Source organism: Ciona robusta, chromosome 10 (assembly GCF_009617815.1).
Source record: "Ciona robusta chromosome 10, ASM961781v2".
NCBI lineage: Eukaryota > Metazoa > Chordata > Ascidiacea > Phlebobranchia > Cionidae > Ciona > Ciona robusta.
This window is the reverse complement of record NC_143244.1, coordinates 317,589-340,534: the sequence shown is the minus strand read 5'-3', so window position 1 is coordinate 340,534 and position 22,946 is coordinate 317,589. Positions and strand designations below refer to the sequence as shown.

Here is a 22,946-nt window from a genome sequence, read left to right as displayed (position 1 = left end):
TACCGAGTTTTATCACCGTTCCCATTTTCAAACACGCTATAAACTCGGTAAAATAACTGTGCCGCGGCCATTGCAGTAGTAACCATTCCGTAATCACAAATTTTTCACGCCTCCGTTTGGACCAAAGAGAAGGTAGAAAAAACAAAGAAGGTCTGCCACCAAAGTCGCATTTAAACAATAATATTTGAACACAGTAAAATCTGGCTACTTGGTTGCTAGATTGAATTACCGTATACTTTTACAATATCGTTAAACGAATAACGGCAAACAAACAAGTGGTTGTTAGGTGAGTAACAAGAGTTTTATTGGGGAAGTCCCCGGTTTAGTATCCGCGGTGCTTGTTTAAAGGCGTATCGCGTGATGCGATGGTGCAACACGGTACAAAGAATATTTAAATAAAAAAAGGAATGTTTGTGGTGTTTAGTAATACAAGTTCTGTTGCGCCATTGCTGGAAGCACAATATAATATAAGGTTACGGTCATTTCGATTCTATGAGGTAAAGAGGTTGCATATTCTCGTTGTTGTAATCTTGCTTTATATATTATTTCGTTACACAGAAGTTAACAGTTAGGCGGCTGCGTCAAGTGAAAGTAAGCCAAAGTATTGTAGTCGCTATATAGTTCAATTTTTAACTGCTTTGCAACTTCTATAAAAGGTAGAACTTTCACAGAGAGTTATTTATGAAGCATACTTGTACAACTAAATGCTTTCTACCGAGAATGTGTCTCCATCGCTTCAGGTATATTTTATCAGGGTGAGGTTCTCATGGAACCTGAGGTTTAGCTATTGTTGCTCATCACTCCAATACCTGAATCAACTCAAACAGATTACTTACAAGAAAATATTCTCTTAGCGATCCAGCGTCTTTAATTCTTGGACGAGCAAATCTCCCATCGACTTTTTTATATCGGAGCCTTCCTTTAATTTTAATGGACTCAGCCATCCGGAAGTTGGAATATCGGTAAAGCACGGGAATGCAATGAATCAGTACAGAAGACAAGTCATGTGTTGAATTCTGGGTCACTAATGACCATGTTCTACTATAAATATTTGTATACTAAAGGCGGATAGAGGTTATTTTCAGTCTTAAATTTCTCACCCAACACATGTATTACATGCAGGACTACTGTAAATCCGAACACGATGCTCTACGGTCTCACTTGGCAGAAATTTCCCGAACGTTGAATAATTTGAAAAACTCCAATGACGTCAGTCCCGAGATTCGAAAGCTAGAAGTTAGGTTAAAAGCGATTCAGGTGTGACGTCATAAATATGTGGATAGTTAAATTGTTGTTGGCTCAATAAAGAATATGTGATACAGAGAATGACGGCTCAACAAACGGATCGAAGTCTTGCATTGAAGAAAGAGGTCGGCGACAATGATGCTGCTAACAAGAGAGCAAACACCGACTTGACTCAGAAAGTTGAGGAAATTGCTCGAGAAATTGCTCAAATTAAAGAAAAACAAAACGAACTGGAAAGGAATATTGAATCTACAAGTGGCAGCACAGAGCAAATGGCACCAGGTATATATTGTTTCTATGAGAGAGAAAAACATAAGTCTTTGTTAAATAATTATTTTCTTTAAATTTCAGAAAATTTGTCGCAAATGATGAATGCTTTTGAGCGTCAGCTTGGTATGTATGACGTCAGAATCGCCGATATGGATCAGCGGTTTCAGGTATTTAGTGTTTACCATATAACTGATGCAAAAGTTTAAAAAAAAGTATTTTATAAGGTCATTGAAACTACAAGTTACTCAGGCGTCGTCATTTGGAAAATACGGGATTTTTCTCGTCGCAAGAGGGAGGCAGTGAGCGGTCGAACGTTGTCTCTATACAGTCAACCATTTTACACGAGTCGTTATGGATACAAGATGTGCGCTCGCGTTTATCTCAATGGAGATGGAATGGGTAAGATGACGTCCTTGATCGTGACGTCACTGTTTTTACAATTAATTACCAAATATATCAAAAAAACAGGCAAAGGAACACACATGTCGCTTTTTTTCGTGGTCATGAAAGGAGAATACGACGCACTACTACCCTGGCCGTTCAGACAGAAGGTATCTGTATAAGATATCTATTCCCATCTAACATTTCTTCTACCAGGTAACACTGATGCTACTGGACCAAGGAATGGACCGACGTCATTTGTCCGACACATTCAGACCGGATCCTACGTCATCGTCGTTCAAGAAACCAACTTCCGACATGAACATCGCTTCTGGATGTCCATTGTTCGTAGCACACAACGTCATAGAAGGCAGTTCTTACGTCAAAGAAGACACAATTTTCTTACGTATTCACGTGGATACGTCGGACCTCGAAAATTTTTAACAGATTTTCGAATCTAATCTGATGATTGTAATTTTACCATGTCTAAAATCCTTTTATATATCTTGCTTCAATTAGCAACAAATCTTTAACAAGTTCATTGGTTGGCTATGTTCCAGAACCAAGAAAGCTGGGCGGCTTATATTTCTATTTTATTCTGTTCTGTATGGGTGAGGTCCGTTAGGACCTGGGATTTAGGCCAGACTTGGCCCATTACCGCAACACCCTTGTACGTCCGGAAGTGACGTGCTCGCGGTAGTGAAGTTCTTTCTTCATGTTCCGACTCTAGTGTTCCGACCAAGTTCCGTTTTCTGTCCCGATTCTTCATCCGTATATATAGGACTCCATCTGCAGACTATTTCTGCGAACTCGTTCTCCGTTCCGACCAAGTCCCGTTTTCTGTACCGAGCGGCTTATATTTAAATAATATCTTTTAAGCTGGCGTGGTTAAGGTGGTTGGATTAGGACTTCCGTAACTTTGTCGAATTAGTGGTCTCGTCTATTTCTTTCTCTTGCCATTCTCTCCAAGTTTACACCCTTTCATAAAAATGGTCTTGTACATTGGGCACAACCACTCGTGGGCTTGTCTCTTTCTTTCTCTCGCCTTTTTCTCCAAGTTGACACCCTTCTATAAAAGTGGTTTTATCCATTGGGAACAACCATTTGCGGGGTTGGTGTAAATAATTTCAACATAGGCACACGAACCAAAGTTGACACGGACCGCACGAAAAAGCGGTAAAAGCGCTAGCGATGGGAGAGCGATTATCGGCTAATAAGAAAGAAGGTCTGCCTCGCGGTCGCCTTGGGTTTGAATCGGATACTGAAATAAGCCGCGATCGTTGTTTAGGTTTATGATAATATTTATTGAAGATTCAGGTGTTCAGCAAAGTTTAATTAGCAATATAGTAATGTGGGGGGAGTCGGGACACCTTTAGCACATAATATCCCCAAATTAACAACGGTGTATGAAAGTCGCGAGGACACGGATATATAATCTTTGATTGTTCTTTGTTTACAACCGAATTGTATGAGAAAATTTCCGTTTGATTTCGTCTCCGCTTTCATTTTTATTTAAGGCTTTACATTCACGGTTGCCACCCTATCATCCGTGACGTCGACCAGGAGATTTTATATTTGGGTCTGGCGCTACTGCGCATGCGCAGAAAGTCGTACTAAATATATTGAGAGACCTTGTAATTACGGCCCGGCAGAAAATCACGCAGTAACCGTTCAGTTCAATTGTTTTATCCATTGGGCCGAACCATTAGCGGGTTGAAGAGCGACGCCCTGTCTCCAGCAACCAAAGTTTGCCAGCAACTTTACCGCGTAGACACATGTGCCGTTGTCTCTCTCTCAAATATTGCGCAACGTAATAGGATGAGGGAAACAAAGTGACGTCATATTGAGTGATAGCGCCGTCGCATATTATTTGATGTCATAATGCGAGTGAGCGCGCATATAAGAGCAGGCAAGCGTTTGTAGTGTTTGAGTCAGGGCTTGCATACGAACGCTCGTGCTAGTGGATCAAATCAAAAACAATCTATAGTAAGTTGAAATGTCAGAACAAAAGCAATAGTTGCTTTGGTTGATTATGTTGGTTGTATTTGAAGCAAAGCAATAAACTTTAGTAATGGTCTAGCAGAATTGTGCGAAATAATTGTCGAATTGTGGGATTTGAGGTAAAAGCATGTAATTTGATACACTGATCGAACTGGACATGCTGATTATTTTAAAGGGCCTAAACACACCCCACGTCACTTTTATTTTTTATGGTAAATTTATAAAGCGACCGTTTTATTGATTCCAAAAGAACTTTGCTTATTAAAATTGGTCCAGTATAGGCGGAGATATTCGTCCTCAAATAGTGATCTCTAGCGCTATCCTTTTTTTACTACGCGCTCCGTGATTGTGACGTAGGAACGTACTAGTCACGTGACTGATTCATTCGTAAAAGCGAAACCTGCGTTTTTTTTGTGCTTTTTTGCGTTTTTTTTTGTTCTCTCGTTTTTTGCTGAAAACACTGCCTCTCACCTTTCTGAATGAGAGCGGCCACGCTTCAACAATTTTGTGACGTGATTTGTCACGTGGGTAGTACACTTCTCAATTTTTTGGCCACGCAACTTTCAAATCAGTTTTTTGTATTTCACGGTGTTTGAGCTGCAATATCTTTGGTTATACAGAACCGATTAAAACAAGTAAGGTGTCGTTGGAATTAGAAAAACACACTCTATCGATTAAAGCGAAGTACATTTGGGGTGTGTTTAGGCCCTTTAAAACTCAGACCCACCTCGTTCTATGACGTCATAACGAATTCAACAAATCACGAAATGTTTGCACTTTGGTTATTGAGGTTGAACGCATTTTATTACGTGGGGCGGTTGTTGACTGTTTATAATTGCGTTTGGAAATTGTTTACGTCTTTTAATTGTTCAATTTTCCCTCAAACTGTTCCGTCATCTCAATGTAAACTGACTTATACGATATTACCAGTTCTAAGTCAGCCGTTCGACGCTGGCCAAAGCGGGTACCAAAGCTCGCGTTAGCTGTGGCATTTCACGGGAAGACGCAGACACAGGTCCAGGCTCACATCCGAAGGCATTTGTCCAGTCCGGTACAGCGCCGCACTCCGCTCCGTGCCACGGCCCGACCAAAACCGGATCTAGTTTGCCGGCTTCCCTTACCTACATTGTTATTGAGTTGGTGATTGTAAGTTAATGCTGGATTGGAAGTAACTTAATGCATATCCTTTAATAAAGTGTTATAGTAGGGTGGGGTAAGGTGGGATCCCACTTAAGCGCATATTGCCCAATATTTCAAAAATAAAATACCCGACGGTATTGGGGTGATATATTTGTTCCACCATACCTTAGGCTTAGTTATCTAAAGATTCCCACACCAGGTGTTATTTTACCGATTTAAATTACCACACGTTTTTGTTAGGTTTAGTTAGTTAGTTACTGTATTGTGAAAAAGATGTTTAGTGAAGTAAATGTATTTATTTCTTTATATTGTAATGAATAAGTTACATACGCGAGCCTCACCGGGAAAAAAAGCGTTTGTTACGGGTGTTATATTTACAAATCGATAAGGTGTTTGGGGCAGAAGTGTTTAGGTTTCAGGTTTCTAAAACAAATCGAATTTGCTTTAACAAAAAATAAAATATATTGTCCAAAAAAACTATGAAATATATTAGTAAACCTGGTATAACTAAGAAACCCTATCATTAAGAACTGTATATGCCCCAATGTTGTAACTGACGGCGACACACTAGGGTTGGGTAGACTTTGTATCCAACATTGTTTAAACTTCAGATAAAAAAGGGACGTGTCTTGTGCTTATAGTATTAAAGGGCCTAAACACACTTAAATGTACATCGCTTTAATAGATAGAGTGTGTTTTTCTAATTCCAACGACACCTTACTTGTTTTAATCGGTTCTGTATAACCAAAGATAGTAGTAAAAAAAGGATAGCGCTAGAGATCACTGTTTGAGGACGAATATCTCCGCCTATACTGGACCAATTTTAATAAGCAAAGTATTTTTGGAATCAATAAAACGATTGCTTTATGAATTTACCATAAAAAATAAAAGTGACGTGGGGTGTGTTTAGGCCCTTTAACATTATGTTTGTTCCACTCGAGTGCCCACAATTTTAGTTCTCTCTCGTATTTGGCTAGTAAAGATAAAGGCAAAGTTTCGGGATCAAAACAAACGCCACGCACAGCGTTCAGTCTTCAGCGGCCATCGTGCCGAGCAGATTGGGTTTATACTGAAAATGTGAACATATTTAAATACTCACGGTCGAGCGTTATCGCAACAGGCGGGTGTAAGAGGCTTATACAGAAGAAGACAGGGGGTTTGTAGTTTGGGATCGGCGTTTGTATACGAATACTGTTGATGCTAGTGGATCAAATCAAATACATTTAATCAGCAATCTATTCTATAACTTGATCGGATGTAACTCAAATGCGTAACCTTTAATGAGGTGTTTATATTATAGTAGGGTGGGGGAAGATTACTGTGACACCAAACATGTAACCAGTATGTTCAATTACAAGCACGGTTGTGACGTTTCAATTAATTCACAGGCAGACACAAGACGACAATTATATTATAACAACAGGGCATTCACAAACATTGTAGTGTATATATTATGTCTATATATTATATATTGTTTAATAAAGTCGTAATGCACGTACCACGTGACTCCTATTACAGCTCAGCTCTCTTGTTTTCCACAAATCCGCAAATAGGAACCACGTGCATTGCGTCTTTATTAAGAAAGATACAATATAAACAAATAATATCTATACCACAAAGTTTGTGAGTTAGCACATAATATCTCATATTTCATAATCATGTTGTAACAATTAACAACGCTCTTTTTGGGTTGTAAGGATAAAGTTATAGTTCTTAAGCACATATTGCCAAATATTCTCAAAATCAAAATAGATGGCGGTTTTTGGGTAATATCACGAATTAGTACTATCATTCCTTTATTAATTGACAACAATTCCAAAAAATATATAATAAAACACACGAGGAGTTATTTAGCAATTCGCACAAAAGGTGAAATTTTACAAACTCGAAAAAACACAGAATAAGATGGGACAGTTCAAAATCATTGTTAATTTTGATTATTAAGTGTATTTTTAAATAGAAATATACGTAAATAACTTGAAATAATACTGTACGCTTTGAAAATAAGGTCTAAACATTATTTTTCTTGCCCTACTGCTATAGTTTTTAACATGTTACCTATTATATGTCAATGGGTATTGTTTGAACTTCAATGGATAAATATTGTATCCTACAAACGTATATGAACATGTAATAACAGAAAGTTGATAATAACTATCTCCAGTGCAAAATGACTGAATTTCGAATATATTTTCCATATATTATCTTTTTATTATATCAGTATCTTATAGTTAAATAACCCCTGAGGTATAAATTATTGATTTAAAAGCAAACTTTTCAAAGTTTGGCAATGAAAACATACAAAACTACAATGTGGGGGAAGATGGGACTCTAAATTGAAATATATTTACATTAGCAGTATTCTGCAACTTGTAGTTAACCTACCGAGTTTAACAGGCTGTGCTAGTTTCTTTGCCATGTAAACTTTATATATATACAACTTTAAAACGATGTTTTTGGCTGTTTTTTTTATCTCAAATTAAAGTTATATTGACTCCTGCCTATTTTCTTCAAGCTTATATCTCAGTGTTTTTTTACAAAACTAAAACTAGTTTTATGAGACAAAATCAAACTGTACGAAATATTCAAGGTTGTTTTATGAGTCTATGAAACTAGTTTAATCATTCACACTCGCAAACTACAACATTTTCTCGGCTTTACTATGATTTAGCGAGCATTAAAAACCTTACTATTTCGCGTTTTTTACCTGTTCAAAATATACTGTTTCTATTTTACACATCTTTGTTTATTATTTAAAAACAGTAATCAGCTTTCACGGGCGTTTTATAAAGTCGCGAATAATTCTGTAACTTTTTTTCCTGATTATTATTAAATGGGTGTCCGTAAAATGAAAATTAAAAATCTCGTCTGACAAAGTGTCCCATCTTCCCCGATAAAAGAAAAAGAAAATATACACCATCCAACGACTATAACCCCAACATACTATAGATAAATTACTTTGTGTAAATAGCTATAAAATAGTTATCGGCAAACTTTCCTAAATTCAACACTATTGTGTGTGGAATTTCTACAACGAATTTGTAATATAAGTTCGGGACTCGGGGCGTAAGTTACTAACAATATAATGTCACAAAGATTTCTGTTCACACGATACGTACTGTGGAATATTCACAAAGACATTTCGCTAGCAGTGATTGACTTAATTGATGGTTTGTTTGTATAACAGACGCGTGCAAGAAAATCGCCAATTTTATTATTACAATTATTCTGGAAAGTAAGCGTTTGCTTTGTTTGTCAACCTATTTACTCGGGCATATTATCGGGGCCTTCAGGTATAATTTACATAAGAGTCTTTAGATGTTAGTCATAGCGCAACAGAAACGTTTGCTTTATACTCGAAAAAAGATTGTCGCGAGCAGTGAGCGATGTTAGAGCCGCTGGTGGTTGTTTGTATACGACAGGCGAGTTACATTCCGTTAGAATACGGGTGTCTTTTCGCGCACTGCAGGAACGTTTTTCACATCGAAAAGTTAGTAATAAAGAAATGTGTGTAAAGATGTATTTCGTATAATATTAAGATATAACGTTTAAGAGTTTTCATTACCCCTACATAGTTGGTACCTGTAGTCGAGAAAACGTAAATACTCGGAAAGTATTTAACTCGAAAATTGACTAAATAACAAGCATAGAACCCAAACGTTTAAACGTTTTAACTGAGCTTTCGCAACCTTTCCATACGGGCACACGTATGAGGTATTGTTTGGCCGTTTTCGCAAAACTTACACTGGCGCAGCTACTGTGGTTTGACGTTAAACACAAACGGCGGGTTAATGGAGAGAATGCTGTAAACACGCAGGAGTCTGCGCAACGGAATATCAAAAACGTCAGACAGAACCTTCTGCTATGCTTTTCCCGCTGCCCTACAGATCAGTTCGCGTTTTGAAAGGTACAGACAACTGTTAGGTAAAGGATAAGTTCTAGCTGTGTAGCGTTTTATTTAAAAAGTCTAGGTTTAAAATATAGATTGTATGCGAAGATTCGGACATATGAGTAGGCGTGTTTTCCAGCGCTGCAGGTCGTTTCACGGTGCTTTCGGTGAAGGCTGAATTATAGCCATGGAATTTAGATTGCAGAGAAATATCCAGTTTTAGTGTAGAATATGCGAGGGTATTGTTGTGTGCAATATTAAGATTGTATTGAAGTTTTTATTAAGGTTATAGTTTATATCTCGGCACTGCCATTTACGTGGCAAATCTCAAAACGTAACTTATAAAAATAACAAACATTTTCCGAGGAACAAGTTACATTTGTCAGAACTTCGAGCCGTTGCAATATCCTTGCTTGTGAGCTTGTATTATTAAGTTTAAATTAATTAAAACTAACGGTCGAAGAGAGTTTATGGTAACTAAAGATAGCTTAGATGTTCAAACATGTGGGGTTTTACTATTATGATGAGTTTGACGTCATCTGTGCTGAAACTAGAGAATTTCTGGACATCGCGTCGGCGCGTTTCAGCTGATATTCGTCAAACGAGTCAGGGTTTCTGTTCTGACGTAGGTGTGGCTTGAGAGAACTCTCGTCTATGCCTGAGCTTCGCTTCAGTTTTCGCTGGCGGCACGGGCGTTTTAAATGCTTCATAACCAGCAAGGATTAGTTTAAGTCTGTGTTGAACGAGCGGTGCGGCATTTGAGGACCATGGTTTACTTTTCGACTTGGTTTTTATTCGGCAAGGCGTGGGTACAATAGTCTAGCGTGAGGTTGTAATTGGTTTCAATTTAGTAAGAAATGCAAGTGTAAGTGGGAAAGTCATAACAACCGTTGTGTCTGGTTTGCATTTTATTGGACTTGTTTAAAGTTAAATCACGACTCTTCATGATGGGGTAAGATGGTCCATGTTTTCATTTGTATCGTTCCATTCGGTAGTTAACAAAGAATATTTACAGAAATATATAACCGTATCCTCACAACTCAATAAAAGCGTCGGTAATTGTGAAAATATATGATACTATGCTAACAGTATCCATCTTACCCCACAGCACTATATGGTTGATAATCTTAATAGGCCGCACAGGGGATTCTCACGACTCCATTTTTGGCACAGGCAATCCACGTGGGCAAAAGCGAGAACGTTTTTCTTTTTCTCAAACAGAGATGACTCGTTTTACATTGTAGTGGGGTTGGTTGGTATGTGCTGTGTCACAAGTTGTATAACGCGCTGAAGGTACATCATAACAAACTGTTACGTAAGCTTGTTTAGCCGTATATAAACTAAAACAACTGAGGTGTTAGTTGGTTATATAACCGAGGCAGTCAAGCGGTTGGGTTGACGTTTTCAACAACGAATGTTCGAGATATGGCTAACCGCAGACGACATAGCAGTAGTGGACTTTGTTCAGCGTTATAATGCACAACAAATATGTCTGCCATGATGTTTAAAGTAGTGTTAACGAGCTTAACGATTACTGTATTTGTTCAGCTACCGTCCTAAAGCTAACTTGACATTTAAACGTATAGCCCAGCATTCATTACACACACAAGAATACATAAAGCTTACTGCAATGAAACCCATCTAATTACAACACCATATGAGACAGGATGTCAGCTTTAAAACGACTTCTGGCAATACAAACTATACAAGGATAGAACGAGTTAGTGCCTACAATGGAAAACCAGGCATTCTTGTGGCCTGTGAACAGTTTGTTATATACTCAAGTGCAAACAGCGCTCAAAGCTGTGATAGTTAAATTGCCAAAGTAGAGTAAGTGTGAATCGAGTATTGTTTACTTACAAGAGCACTATACGTAACCACTATTCTGTTAAATTACTTTGTTTATATGTTAGGTTGAGGTTTGAGCTTGGCGCTTGTGTTAGTGAAAAACTATAATGGCGGACAAAGCCGGCGTAACCAAAACACTCGTGTTGGCAACCTCGATGGCTGTTGTTGGGTCTACGTTTCAGTTCGGTTACAACACAGGCGTCATAAACGCACCACAGAAAACTATTGAACAATTCTACAACGTCACGTTCCTCAATCGGTGAGCAAAGATACCTTAAATAACGGTGAATATAACGTTAAAGGTTAGTTACGTGGTGTATGAGGCAGAGCACCGAACGGCATATGTGGTAAATTATAAGCGACCATAATATATATGAAGTATGGAACCGGTAGAATGCCGACTGCAGTTGCCCCACCACGCTACGTAAAGATTAATAAGTTACATTGATTTATGTCGGTAGGAAATATAAAAAGCCTGAAACGTGAAGTTGGTTTGCGACAAAATTAACGTCGCTCATTCTCGTTGTCATTTGAGAAATTCCGTTTGTCTCCGCGAAGATATCGAACACTGAGCCCGTGTCCGCCGCTCAGCCTTTCAGGACTAGTAATTGATGCAATAAATCTTTATCTTACGTTATACGAGCGACAATTCCTACGACTAACGTTGCTAAACGAGAGAGGGTTAAATGATAGAGCGTTTTTCTTACTTTCCACATCACTCGAAGACGCGTTTAAATTCTGTTTTGATTCCACAGAAAAAGGTTTGGCATATTGCATAAACACTTTTATAGATGACAGAATGACCATCCCGCTCGTCCAGCAGTGGACAGATGATCTGGTTGGATGCATAACCGAGCATGTACATGTGAGATTCAGCATTTCTTGCACCGACGATCTCTATGTTGAGTGTAGGCACCCATGTGATGACGCCATATTTGGGGTACATTGTACCGATGACGTCAGTGCAGAAAATGAGCTCCTTTAGTTTACAAAAAAAAACATGGGGGGAGTCTTGAACAAACTTTTGATGCCTCTGAACATATGTCATCCCCCTGCACCTTTAACGCTGGTTGAACGCCAAGGAAGTAATCAATGGATCGGTATTACGAACATGGGTCAACAGCGCCAGCAGGATCAATGTTTAAGCATATGATCAGTTAAAAACCAGAGGCCACAGTTACTAAATGTCATGAAAACAACATAAAGTACGGTATCTGGCAATAACTTAACACTGCACAAAAAAGTCCACTGTGAATAAACCGTCGCAAATCCTTGCAGTGGTATAAATGGCACGCCAAAACCTCTATGCACATGAATGTGATTCACATCTAAACTGTTGATCGACTTGATGGTGCAGATCAACCTCAGCCGTGTGATCAAAACATTTGGTACTTCCAATTATTGGTGAACAGGTTGTACATTGCAATCCATAGTAGTGCTATATGCTGAGACGTCTTATATGCAATGAAGCAGCTCATGGTTCTCGGCTGAAACTTTCAATGCAATGGCACAACCCAGGGTGATATAGCTGAGACCATGGACTCCCTACGCAATCAGAGACCAGGTGGTTATGCAGTGACAGTGTGACACAGCCAAAGACCCAACCTAATCGACCTATACTACAGCTTATATTACAGTGGGCGCATCATTCAATTTAAAACCTTGTTAAAACCATGGAAGCAACAATTAACAAAACAGCAATAAAGAAACCGCTGCCACATGTTTGATAACAAAAGCATGTCTGTAATGTTGGCAAACCTCTCATCTGGTGCCTTCAAACAAGCAGAACAATAACCGCGCTTAAAAAACATTGGCACTGTTGCTGAAATTTCGTAATCATTACGTCATCACCAGCAACATTTAGCTAACACTGTCCAACATCTAACGCCCATAAAGTTCATGAAGTTTCGACATTCCAGTTTATCGATATGTCATGACTGACTTTTATGCAATCGAAGAATAATCTGCTGTTTGTTTTGGTGCTACCAGGCATAATATATATTATAGGTAAATAGCTCTTTAAAACCGTAAGTGTTAATATACCAAAGTTTCATCTGCCATATAGACAACGTAAGGGTAATTTAACTTGATAATGACTCGCCATATCACAGTCCAAACATTGGTGTAATAAAATTTACGTTTTCTAACAGAAGAGCTATTGACTTTGACATTAATTCTATTTATTATCTTTGTATTCAATACAAATATGTTCCGAACGCTTTTAACTTTATATATTACATTGTTCTTTTCTGTAACTCAACAATAATAATGCACTTAATTTTTATACAATTCGTTATTTTAATTTCTTCATATATCGCAAACCGTCTAACACTGTGTGCCAGGAATTTTAATTACGGCTAATATTTTCATATTTATCTTATTACTTAAGTTCATACTTTTACATTCCTTTTTAACTGTACGTCACATAATTACCAAAGCTCCAAGCGTCTTTGCCGCTTCCCTAATCAGTGCCTTGCCTGATATTTAACTGTAAGCAACATTTGTAAAGTGACTGGTAAAGTGGTAAACATGTAGTTTCACTGTCAGCTATGTTGTTTATATTGTGAAACAATGGTATCCTCTGTTTACGTAATAAGGTGCATTTGTAAACGTAACAATACACTGCTATATGATGGAATGAACAATAATTTTTGTTAGGTTTAAAGCGCGTAAACACACCCCACGTCACTTTAATTTTTTATGGTAAATTCATAAAGCGATCGTTTTATTGATTCCAAAAATACTTTGCTTAATAAATTGGTCCAGTATAGGCGGAGATGTTCGTCCTCAAACAGTGATCTCTAGCGCTATCTTTTTTTTACTACGAGCTCCGTGATTGTGACGTAGGAACGTACTAGTCACGTGACTGATTTAGGCCCTTTAAGAACTAGAATAAGAAACAGCCAACATTATGACGTCATTATAGCTGATATAGGTGACAATAGAAGTGCTTTCTACCAAGCCAATGTTTACAATATGTTACCTTTGTCACAAACTAGTTGTTTATGGTGGGAATTGTGTCGTATACGTTAAAGAGGCATAGTATAGAATAATTAAAATTTGTTTATGGATAGAGCTGCTTAAATGTAATCTAGCGATACTACCAAAGTTTAAAAACAACTCAGCTTCTAAAACACCGCGTTAAATCGAACTGCCGCAGTAAAAAGCGGGCATGCGGCAATGTAGGGGATTTCCATAAGAGAAAATGTCACTTAACTTCGACCGTTTCTAGTTTCAGTAACAGTCGCAATAACCAACGAACACTCGCCTCCGTAAACATGTGTTGCTATATCAATAACCATCAAGCGCATGATCGAGCCACTGATTTTGTCTATATAGTTAAAATAATTATCAGTTTTTATAAATCGCCTGGTCTCCATTTTTATAAAAACGACGTCATAGACGCCACCATTACGTAGCCCACAGCATAGCATTTTATCATTGCTGGGTGCTGTTTTTCGCCTAAATAATGCGATTTTTTAAGAACCAAGCACTTCTGCGCTTAAAAATCGCTTTCTACTAATGTTATATCTTATCACAATAATAAACCTCACATAAAGAATCAAATTTTATTGAACACTCGATCGATTAATGAGTAAAAAAATAGAAAATATCAAGTATACCAACCAGAAATATAAAAGAACATGTTTAAAATATAAAAATACAAACAAAAACGCATAACATTAACATATATTAGTGTATCTAGCTGCAGTTTTACATGTAAATTGCCGTGATTTTACTTTTTGGCTTACAAACTTAACACGTATACCCGGCAACGAAACTTAAGGTATCTTTATAAAATTTGCCTAATATCGAAGTGACATTGTGGTAAACAATACTGAGTTACTATTTTTGATCCTCTGCTTGAATTAATAAGCTGCCTTTTCTGCGTTCTTGGTCTTTATGAAATCGGAATACGCGAACACCTTATCTGCTAGTACTTAAGCAGTTTGGAGCTGCATGGCCACTCATGTTGAATTATAAATGTAGTATATACTGGTTCTGCAGATTCGTAGGTATGATCATATACTATTATGTAAACTAAGCTGATTGCTGCTAGTATTAATTGCCAACGTTAAGTATCCTGTTAAACCACACTGTACGCCGAAAAACAGTCAAAATATTAATTTACTTCACATTAATTCTTAGATTTAATATTATACAACAAGATTTATATTAGAAATTATATTTTAAATGTTAAAACAACCGCTATACGTGTTTTCTAGCTTTGTATCGCTTACAAGAACTAAATGAACACATGCCCACCATGCATTTGTATAGGCGATTCACGCTCTGTGGGCTCCGTAATGGCGGACACGAGCGCCGTTTCCTAACTTGGTCTATACTAACTTTGGAGTGCACGAGGTGTTTATAAGGCCGAAACAATAAGCCGCGAGTAATACGATACTAATTACGACAAATATTCGAATGTTACAGTGTATTTGATGAATAATTGAAACTTATCATAACGTTGCGGAGGTAAATGGTCATGTGTACACTTAACGAACATTGCACAAAGATTAAAACAAAGATTCTCCTTTACTACTCTATAAGAACCCATGGCTACAAGTTTTCCTTTTTGCCTTTCCCATGTTGGACGTTAAATAATGAGACAATGTGTCTTCTGGTTTATTGATATTTACATCGGTTTTGTGAGGCCAAGCAGCAGTTATGGAATGCTATTTTAACAACTATTATTGAATCTCCGTTTTACCGTTTGTTTTGACCAAGAATGCATAAATGTTTAAGGTTTTCTAGAGTCTGTCGAAGTCATTTCGAATGGCAGAAGAAACAAAAATGTTTGTCTATCCATGGCCTATACTAAAGATGACAAACATATCCTTGTGGGCCATCATTGTCGATCACACCTTCGATTTCGGGAAAGGTTGATTGACGTCATCAAGCCCTGATGTATCCACGTGAATACGTAAGAAAAATGTGTCTTCTTTGACGTAAGAACTGCCCTCTATGACGTTATGGGCTACGAACAATGGGCATCCAGAAGCGATGTTCATGTCGGAAGTTGGTTTCTTGAACGATGATGACGTAGGATCCGGTCTGAATGTGTCGGACAAATGACGTCGGTCCATTCCTCCTTGTTCCAGTAGCATCAGTGTTACCTGGAGGTAGGCGCCTTGTTAAAACTGATACAACATTTTCAAAAATAGCATTAAGTAATAAACTATATCAGTGCTCTTCAACCATTGTGCACGGTGCACCCTAGGGTGCATCAAAATATGCCAGGGGTGCACCAGTACAAAAGTGTATACAAAGGTGCATCACAAACTTCAACAATTTTCAGCAAAGACATTCAGTTTTGAACATTTTTAACTAATTTAGCCACTTTCCTATAGTTTTTTCATATGAACTCTATATCTTGCATCACTGGTAATTAAGAAACGTCATGAGTTTTACGTTAAAGCAATCAGGGGTGCATGAGATCGTTGCAACAACTTTAGGGGTTCACCAAGCAAAAAAGGTTGAAGAGCACTAAACTATATAACAGGAGAATAAAACTACTTAACATGCACCCACAGCATTAAAAACCCATACCACATTCAATTAAAGTTGCAACGAATATTTACATTTGCTGATCATACATATACAGTTACCTTCTGTCTGAACGGCCAGGGTAGCATTGCATCGTATTCTCCTTTCATCACGACGAAATCAAGTAACAATCCTTTGCTTTGTCGCATATCTTTGCCTGTTTCATGATTCCGTATTTTTATGTAAAACACAGTGACGTCACGATCAATGACGTCATCTTACCCATTCCATCTCCATTGAGATAAACACGAGCGCCCATCTTGTATCCGTAACGACTCGTGTAAAATGGTTGACTGTCGAGAGACAGCGTTCGTCCGCTCACTGCCTCCCTCTTGCGACGAGAAAAATCCCGGATTTTCCAAATAAGGAAGCCTGAGTAACTCGTAGTTTCAATGACCTAATAAAATACTTTTTTTTCAAACTTTTGCATCAGTTATATGGTGGACACTAAATACCTGAAACCGCTGATCCATATCGGCGATTCTGACGTCATACATACCAAGCTGAAGTTCAAACGCATCCACCATTTGCGACAAATTTTCTGAAATTTAAAGAAAATAATTATTTAACAAAGACTTATGTTTTTCTCTCTCATAGAAACAATTTATACCTGGTGCCATTTGCTCTCTGCTGCCACTTGTGGATTCAAGTTTCCTTTCCAGTTCGTTTTGTTTTTCTTTAATTTGCGCAATTTCTCGACCGATTTCCTCAACTTTCTGAGTCAATTCGGTGTTTGCTCTCTTGTTAGCAGCATCGTTGTCGCCGACCTCTTTCTTCAATGCAAGACTTCGATCCGTTTGTTGAGCCGTCATTCTCTGTAACACATGTTATGTTCGGTATACCAAGCATAAAAAATACAAGGTTATAAAACATGTGTTTTAACGACTGTCGTTGCCCCGCCATGCGAGGATAAATAAGTTACATACGTGGTAACTTGTAAGCGGGCACGAGGTGTATGAAACAGAACACCCTTGTTATAAGGACTGTCGTTGCCCCGCCACGCGAGGATAAATAAGTTACATACGTGGTAACTTATAAGCGGGCACGAGGTGTATGAAACAGAACACCTGTGTTATAACGATTGTCGTTGCCATGTGAAGATAAATAAGTTAGATTCAAGCTTCACATAGAAACACATTAAGTTTAACCTGCAGTGCTGTTAGCCTCTGTTCCAGTTTCGTTATATTCGCTCTCAATACATTACCATCTCTGTCAGATTCCCTTTTTCTCATTTCCAATTCTACGGCATTTTTCATTTCTTGCAGTTGACGTTGTAGGATTTTGTGCGAGTACATACATTGTGCCTGTTTAGTAAACATCTGAAGCTATATTGTTGTAACGGACTGGGTACATAACAAATTATGTTATTTATATTAACAAATTGCGGACGAAGCATAAAACATTTGAAGAAACCGTACAAGACAAAACCTCCACCCTCTATCTCGTTACCCACATTATTATATTAACATCATAACAATATTTACCTTCACAGAATTTAAGTCTCCTGTTGTTAACGAACTTTCCAAACTTAAAGCTTCGTTATTTAGAACCTGAGATTAAATAAAACACGGTTGATAAGAACGTCATACCTTGTAAGCGGCATAATTATATTAGGTGGTTCAAGCGTAAATAAGTTACAATCAACAATACAAACACTCAACTTACATAAGGCGACTCGTTTAAATGGTTCTGTGGGATTTGATCCACACTCGCTGGTTGGCCTAATGTTGTAAAGGATGCGTTTTCGCCGCTCTGGTAAAAATAAAGGAATTTTCATTGCGGAAAATGCTTCAAATGAATATTTACAACTGCAGATAATACATAAAGATTTAGGAACGAATAGTTAGCCATGCATTTTACCAATATAAACAATCTTACCCTTAAATTGTCGTCTTCTAGGTAAAATTTCATTTCCACTTCTTTTAACACTAGAACTCAACAATATAAAAAGTTCCTATTTTGTTTTAAAGTCTGGGAATTATAGATCTTTTTGTTAGTAGGGCTTTATATGGCAAGTTAGAACAAGCGAACCGATATAATCGTTTAGAAAACTTTCCCACATGGAAGAACGCGTAGGTGTACGAACAACGAACATGACATCATGTTTCATGAATTTCTATTTTAAAGAAAAGAAGAAGTGAATGAGAAGGAAGGAACAAGTGAGATGTATAAAAGTGAAGTTCTTCAACTCGAGATGGAAGTTATGAGATATGTTGTTACATTGCTGTAATCTGTGTTCTTGAATATGAAGTTTAAAAACGTTTTACATTAACTAGACATTTCTGACATACAGCACTAAAAGTAGTCCCGTGAGGGGAGTCCCCAGGTATTTGTATTGTAGGGCAGCGGCAGAGAGACAGGATTAGCTTAGTGTTAGTTTTCACTTATATTACAACATATTTCGTATGTATTGAACTGAGTTAGGTTCATAAATCAGTTCATACTATTAGAGTATTACTACGAGATGTCATTGAAAGAAAGATACCGAACAAACGACATTTTCTTGGTCGATTAAAACGGATACAAGAAAGCGCGTGAAATACTGGAAACTCGAACGTTCGAATCGCACAGCATTGTGGGTAATTTATAATGGCTGTAAGGCGCTGCTTCCCTGACATCTATTTTCGCGAACTTCCAAACGCTTTAGCTCCGCCTATAAGTATGGGTTCAAAATGACAAGAAAGGCGACCGAAATGTTACGTTAAGCTCTTCTGGCCGCGTTGCAGTGACGTCATTAGACATTCTGAATACGTCAGAGGTTACTGGTTGTTCCCATTTTTACTAAAGTTTTGATTCATACAAACACCGATCTTGTGGTATTGGGCCAATCCTAGCTTAACCCCCCAAGTGCAATGTCGTGCCCCGACAAAAACCCTCACCCGTGTAGAACCGAATATACACCCGTGTTTGCAAATACGAGTCAACATACTAACTGTATGAGGCACCGACCTAGGTGTTGTCTATTTTAGCCGAGCATACTCTATTGCGCAATTTACAAAAAAATGAATTTTAAATCGTTAAACATAAATAAAAACAATACACTGCTACAAGGTATAAAAGTGGAATACCAGATTACACAACCAACCGTTTACGCCCAATGGCGCATATTCAATGTTGACACTTGTTTAAAGGGTCGAAACCGTCGCTAATTTTCACGACCGACAGGCGTTACTGGTATGGCCATATTTGGTATATATACCTTGGAACGTCACAATAAATGCTTTATTAAAACCGCCCCTAACTTAAAATATACGCTGCTCAAAATAAATATTATTACACGAAATAATACTGTACCCTTTAAAAATTAGGTCCAAACATTCTTTTCCTTGCCCTACTGCTATAGTTTTTAACATTTTACATGTATATTATTGTATGAAGATTGGTATTGTTTGAACGATAATAGGCATTGTTCGAACATCAATTGATAAATATTGTATCCTACAAATGTATATGAACTTGTAATAACAGAAAACTGATAAAAACTATTAATAAAGTTTACATTTTTTACTACAGATTGGTGCAAATGACTGAATTTCGAATATATTTTCCGTATATTATCTTTTTATTATATCAGTCTAATATATTTGAATAACCCCTGAGGTATAAATTATTGAATTAAAAGCAAACCTTTCAAAGTTTGGCAATGAAAACATACAAAACTACAATGTGGGGGAAGATGGGACACCAAATTGAAATATATTTACATTAACAGTATTCTGCAACTTGTAGGTAACCTACCGAGTTTAACCGGCTGTCATAGTTTCTTTGCCATGTATACTTTATATATATATAACTTTAAAACGATATTTTGTTGTTGTTTTTATCTTAAATTAAAGTCATACTGACCCCTGCCTATTTTCTTCATGCTTATATCTCAGTGTTTTTTTACAAAACTAAAACTAGTTTTATGAGACAAAATCAAACTGTACGAAATATTAAAGTTGTTTTATGAAGCTATGAAACTAGTTTAATCGTTCGCACACGCAAACTAAAAAATTCATTGGCTTTACTATGATTTAGCGAGCATTAAAAAATAGCCTTACTATTTCGCATTTTTTTACTCATTAAAAATTACTGTTTCTATTTAACATATCTTTTAATATTTAAAAACAGTAGTCGGCTTTGGTCCGGGTTTTATAAAGTCGTGATATTACTTTCGAATAATCATGTAACATTTTGTCCTGATTATCATTAAATGGGGGTCCGTAAAAAGAAAATTAAAAAGTCTCGTCTGACAAAGTGTCCCATCTTCCCCCACCCCACTATATAGTTTATTTACGCAAGAACACATTCTGGTTACATTTACTAACGATTAAACGGATTTGGATTTTAAAGTAAATTTCAAAATTAAAACGCTTTGTAAAATTCGATTTTCTTCCTTGCGCTGGTTTTGAATCTATAATGCACGCTACTTTTTGCCACCAACTTTTGCTGAAGTTGGAGTTACTAACTGTAAGCTAAGAAACACCTTACCGCTCGACAATTAAGCGCAAGTGTTGTGAATAGAACGCGCTGTGCCGTGTTGTATAGGAACGCGCTGTGACGTGTTGTATAGCCTTTTTCCTTCGTCGACTGTTGATATTGTTTGCGTAATGTCGGGGAAAATTGAGAAGTGCTTTTTTTCTTCGTATTATTCGTTTCAGGTGGTTGCCCGGGTTACGTTTAAATACTGTCACGATACATTTAAGGAGGAACTTATCCACATATCAGTTAATAGTTCTGCAATAATGTTCCAACAAATTTAGAGTTAAAAACAAACGGCTAATAATATTATTTTTACAATGTTGACAGAGGAAAGGAAAGGCGGTAATTTTAGATACTTTGCGCTTGTGTTGAATGAGTTAGACAGGGTCCTATTCCTTGTTTATTTTTAAACTTACAAACGTCGTAATTGTGCTACATTGCCGAACGTTTTGTATTCGTCATAAAACTTCTCAGTTGGCTTCCAAAAATATTTCGTCGTTTTGTGAAAGCCGATTTTTTGTTAGTCACTACATTATATATGAAGGCGACTTGGTAAAATGTTCGCACAAAAGGTCTGGATGGCGCAACAGTCGATACTTCGGTGGGCAACTAGGGTAAGCCCCAGCAGGGTTGGCGTTATCGCTATAATAGCCATAGGAACCTCAAAATGCGCCAGCAACGCTTTATTTGGTATGCTCACCATATAGCACTGTGAGATACCGTTAGCACCTAAATCCGATATTTCTTAATCGAAAACAATTAACAACGCCTTTATATTTTAATGCCTCTTTAAAAATAAGGTAAAGTGATTTTTTGTTGTTTTCGCCATAATATACTATATTTAAAAACTTGCTCACTTAGTCTTTATGTGAACCCGAATAGGCACGTTATTCATGTTATCACCATATCATATATTATTTTAGTTTCATATAAATAAAATTGCATACTTTGCCTAAAAAATATATTTATATTATTTTACATATAAATTGCCATCTTCGTATAACAAGCTTTAAAACCGACTGTGTCTCCAAATGCCGAATTCGCCAGGCGCCTTTTTCTGTTGCTGATTCGAATTACCCGGGGTGCGTCGGTGTTTTGAAACTAAATTCAGACTTGCGCATAAGGGAATTCCCGGACGTCAACCTTATTTCGTAGAAAGGTTTCATCGCTGCAAACCGTTTATGTGCCGGATGCTTATAGCTAACATTAGCGTTCCTCGGCATAACATAAACAGTGTACTACCTACATTGATACTGATTTTTAATTAAACACAATACAAGAATCAATAAAACGGTAAAAATTTTATAATAAAGCAGGGCGGGGGAAAATGGGACACATTTTCATTATATTTTTTCGTTTCATTCGGTAGTAAACAAAGAACATTCTAAGAATTATAAAACCGTATCCTCATGGCTTCCATAGAGAATTGTTTAAAACACAATCAAGATATTCGAAGATTATATGTAAAGGTGTCCCATCCTACCCCAAAGTACTATATCTTGCCTAATAGTTTAACTTACCTAAACTTTTAAATAAGTTCAAACATTTCGGCTGAACAGAATTGTATTTTAAGTATTCTTCTGCCTTTACAAATGTATTTAGTTTGATTCTGACAGCTAAGCTCAAAATATCCGAAAAAGTTCTAGAATAAACTGAATACCAGTTAAACCATTAGCTAATATTGATGTCCTTGTAATTACCGGGGTATTAGTTCAGAGTCGCTATTTCCTATGTTTCGTTTTAACCATTCTGTAATCTTAGCTATCTAATCGAAGTAAGAAGTATAAGTTGTTATTATTATCATAAAATTATTTATTAACTGACATCATAAAATATTATTGCGTGTACGCTGCCGATCGTCGTCTTTATACCGCGCGTCGTCTGTAGTGGTAATACTGATGTGCGCTGGGTATTTCCCCATATTCAGCAGCCCCTTTCACAGTTGGCGCGAAACATGCGGCAGCTTTACTAATTGTTCATGTATTGCGCCAATTTTGAACCTTTTTTTATTTTGATGTTGGATTTTCCAACATGGCATGTTTACAGAGAAATCAATTGCCCGAAAACTCACGGTGTTTCCGCGACCTCCTCCTAGACTTTTTGCGCCACTGTTATTGTGTCCTAGTTTGTTATTTAGCTCCATAGCGATATAGGGTAC

The 22,946-nt window shown here is 37.3% G+C and overlaps 2 protein-coding genes and 1 long non-coding RNA gene across 5 annotated transcripts; 2 read left to right on the top strand and 1 right to left on the bottom strand.

Annotated features, from left to right (window-relative positions):
* The first annotated feature begins 454 nt into the window (after positions 1-454).
* LOC149729222 (TNF receptor-associated factor 3-like) lies at positions 455-2,433 on the top strand. 2 transcript variants are annotated; one of them, XM_089887247.1, is made up of 9 exons: positions 455-591; positions 657-740; positions 855-962; positions 1,123-1,257; positions 1,323-1,527; positions 1,597-1,682; positions 1,740-1,914; positions 1,984-2,066; positions 2,113-2,433. In XM_089887247.1, the coding sequence occupies exons 2-9, from the start codon at positions 705-707 to the stop codon at positions 2,338-2,340; spliced, it is 1,056 nt and encodes a 351-aa protein (XP_089743373.1). In that variant the 5' UTR covers positions 455-591; positions 657-704; the 3' UTR covers positions 2,341-2,433. The 2 variants fall into 2 exon arrangements, with proteins under 2 accessions (XP_089743373.1, XP_089743374.1); XM_089887248.1 differs by lacking the exon at positions 855-962.
* Positions 2,434-5,694: 3,261 nt separating this feature from the next.
* On the top strand, positions 5,695-13,550 carry LOC149729221 (uncharacterized). Of its 2 annotated transcripts, none has more exons than XR_016385781.1 (2): positions 5,695-10,219; positions 10,840-13,550. It is a non-coding gene; the product is annotated as an uncharacterized LOC149729221 (long non-coding RNA). The 2 variants fall into 2 exon arrangements; XR_016385782.1 differs by lacking the exon at positions 5,695-10,219 and adding an exon at positions 10,228-10,756.
* Positions 13,551-15,387: 1,837 nt separating this feature from the next.
* Positions 15,388-18,324, bottom strand: LOC149729220 (TNF receptor-associated factor 3-like). Its single transcript, XM_089887238.1, has 9 exons — positions 18,203-18,324; positions 17,990-18,076; positions 17,809-17,874; positions 17,473-17,628; positions 16,935-17,139; positions 16,780-16,865; positions 16,547-16,721; positions 16,387-16,481; positions 15,388-15,894 (listed from the first exon to the last, which is right to left on the bottom strand). Exons 1-9 carry the CDS (start codon positions 18,233-18,235, stop codon positions 15,637-15,639), a joined length of 1,161 nt encoding a protein of 386 aa, XP_089743364.1. The 5' UTR covers positions 18,236-18,324; the 3' UTR covers positions 15,388-15,636.
* Positions 18,325-22,946: the final 4,622 nt, after the last annotated feature.

Coding starts and splice junctions, on each gene's coding strand:
- LOC149729222 (XM_089887247.1), top strand. CDS start 705: ATGCTTTCTACCGAGAATGTGTCTCCATCGCTTCAG. Junction 1,258..1,322: donor TTAGGTTAAAAGCGATTCAG/GTGTGACGTCAT, acceptor TATGTGATACAG/AGAATGACGGCTCAACAAAC. Junction 1,528..1,596: donor CACAGAGCAAATGGCACCAG/GTATATATTGTT, acceptor TTTAAATTTCAG/AAAATTTGTCGCAAATGATG.
- LOC149729220 (XM_089887238.1), bottom strand. CDS start 18,235: ATGAAATTTTACCTAGAAGACGACAATTTAAGG. Junction 18,077..18,202: donor TAGAAGACGACAATTTAAGG/GTAAGATTGTTT, acceptor TATTTTTACCAG/AGCGGCGAAAACGCATCCTT. Junction 17,875..17,989: donor ATTTAAACGAGTCGCCTTAT/GTAAGTTGAGTG, acceptor ATTTAATCTCAG/GTTCTAAATAACGAAGCTTT.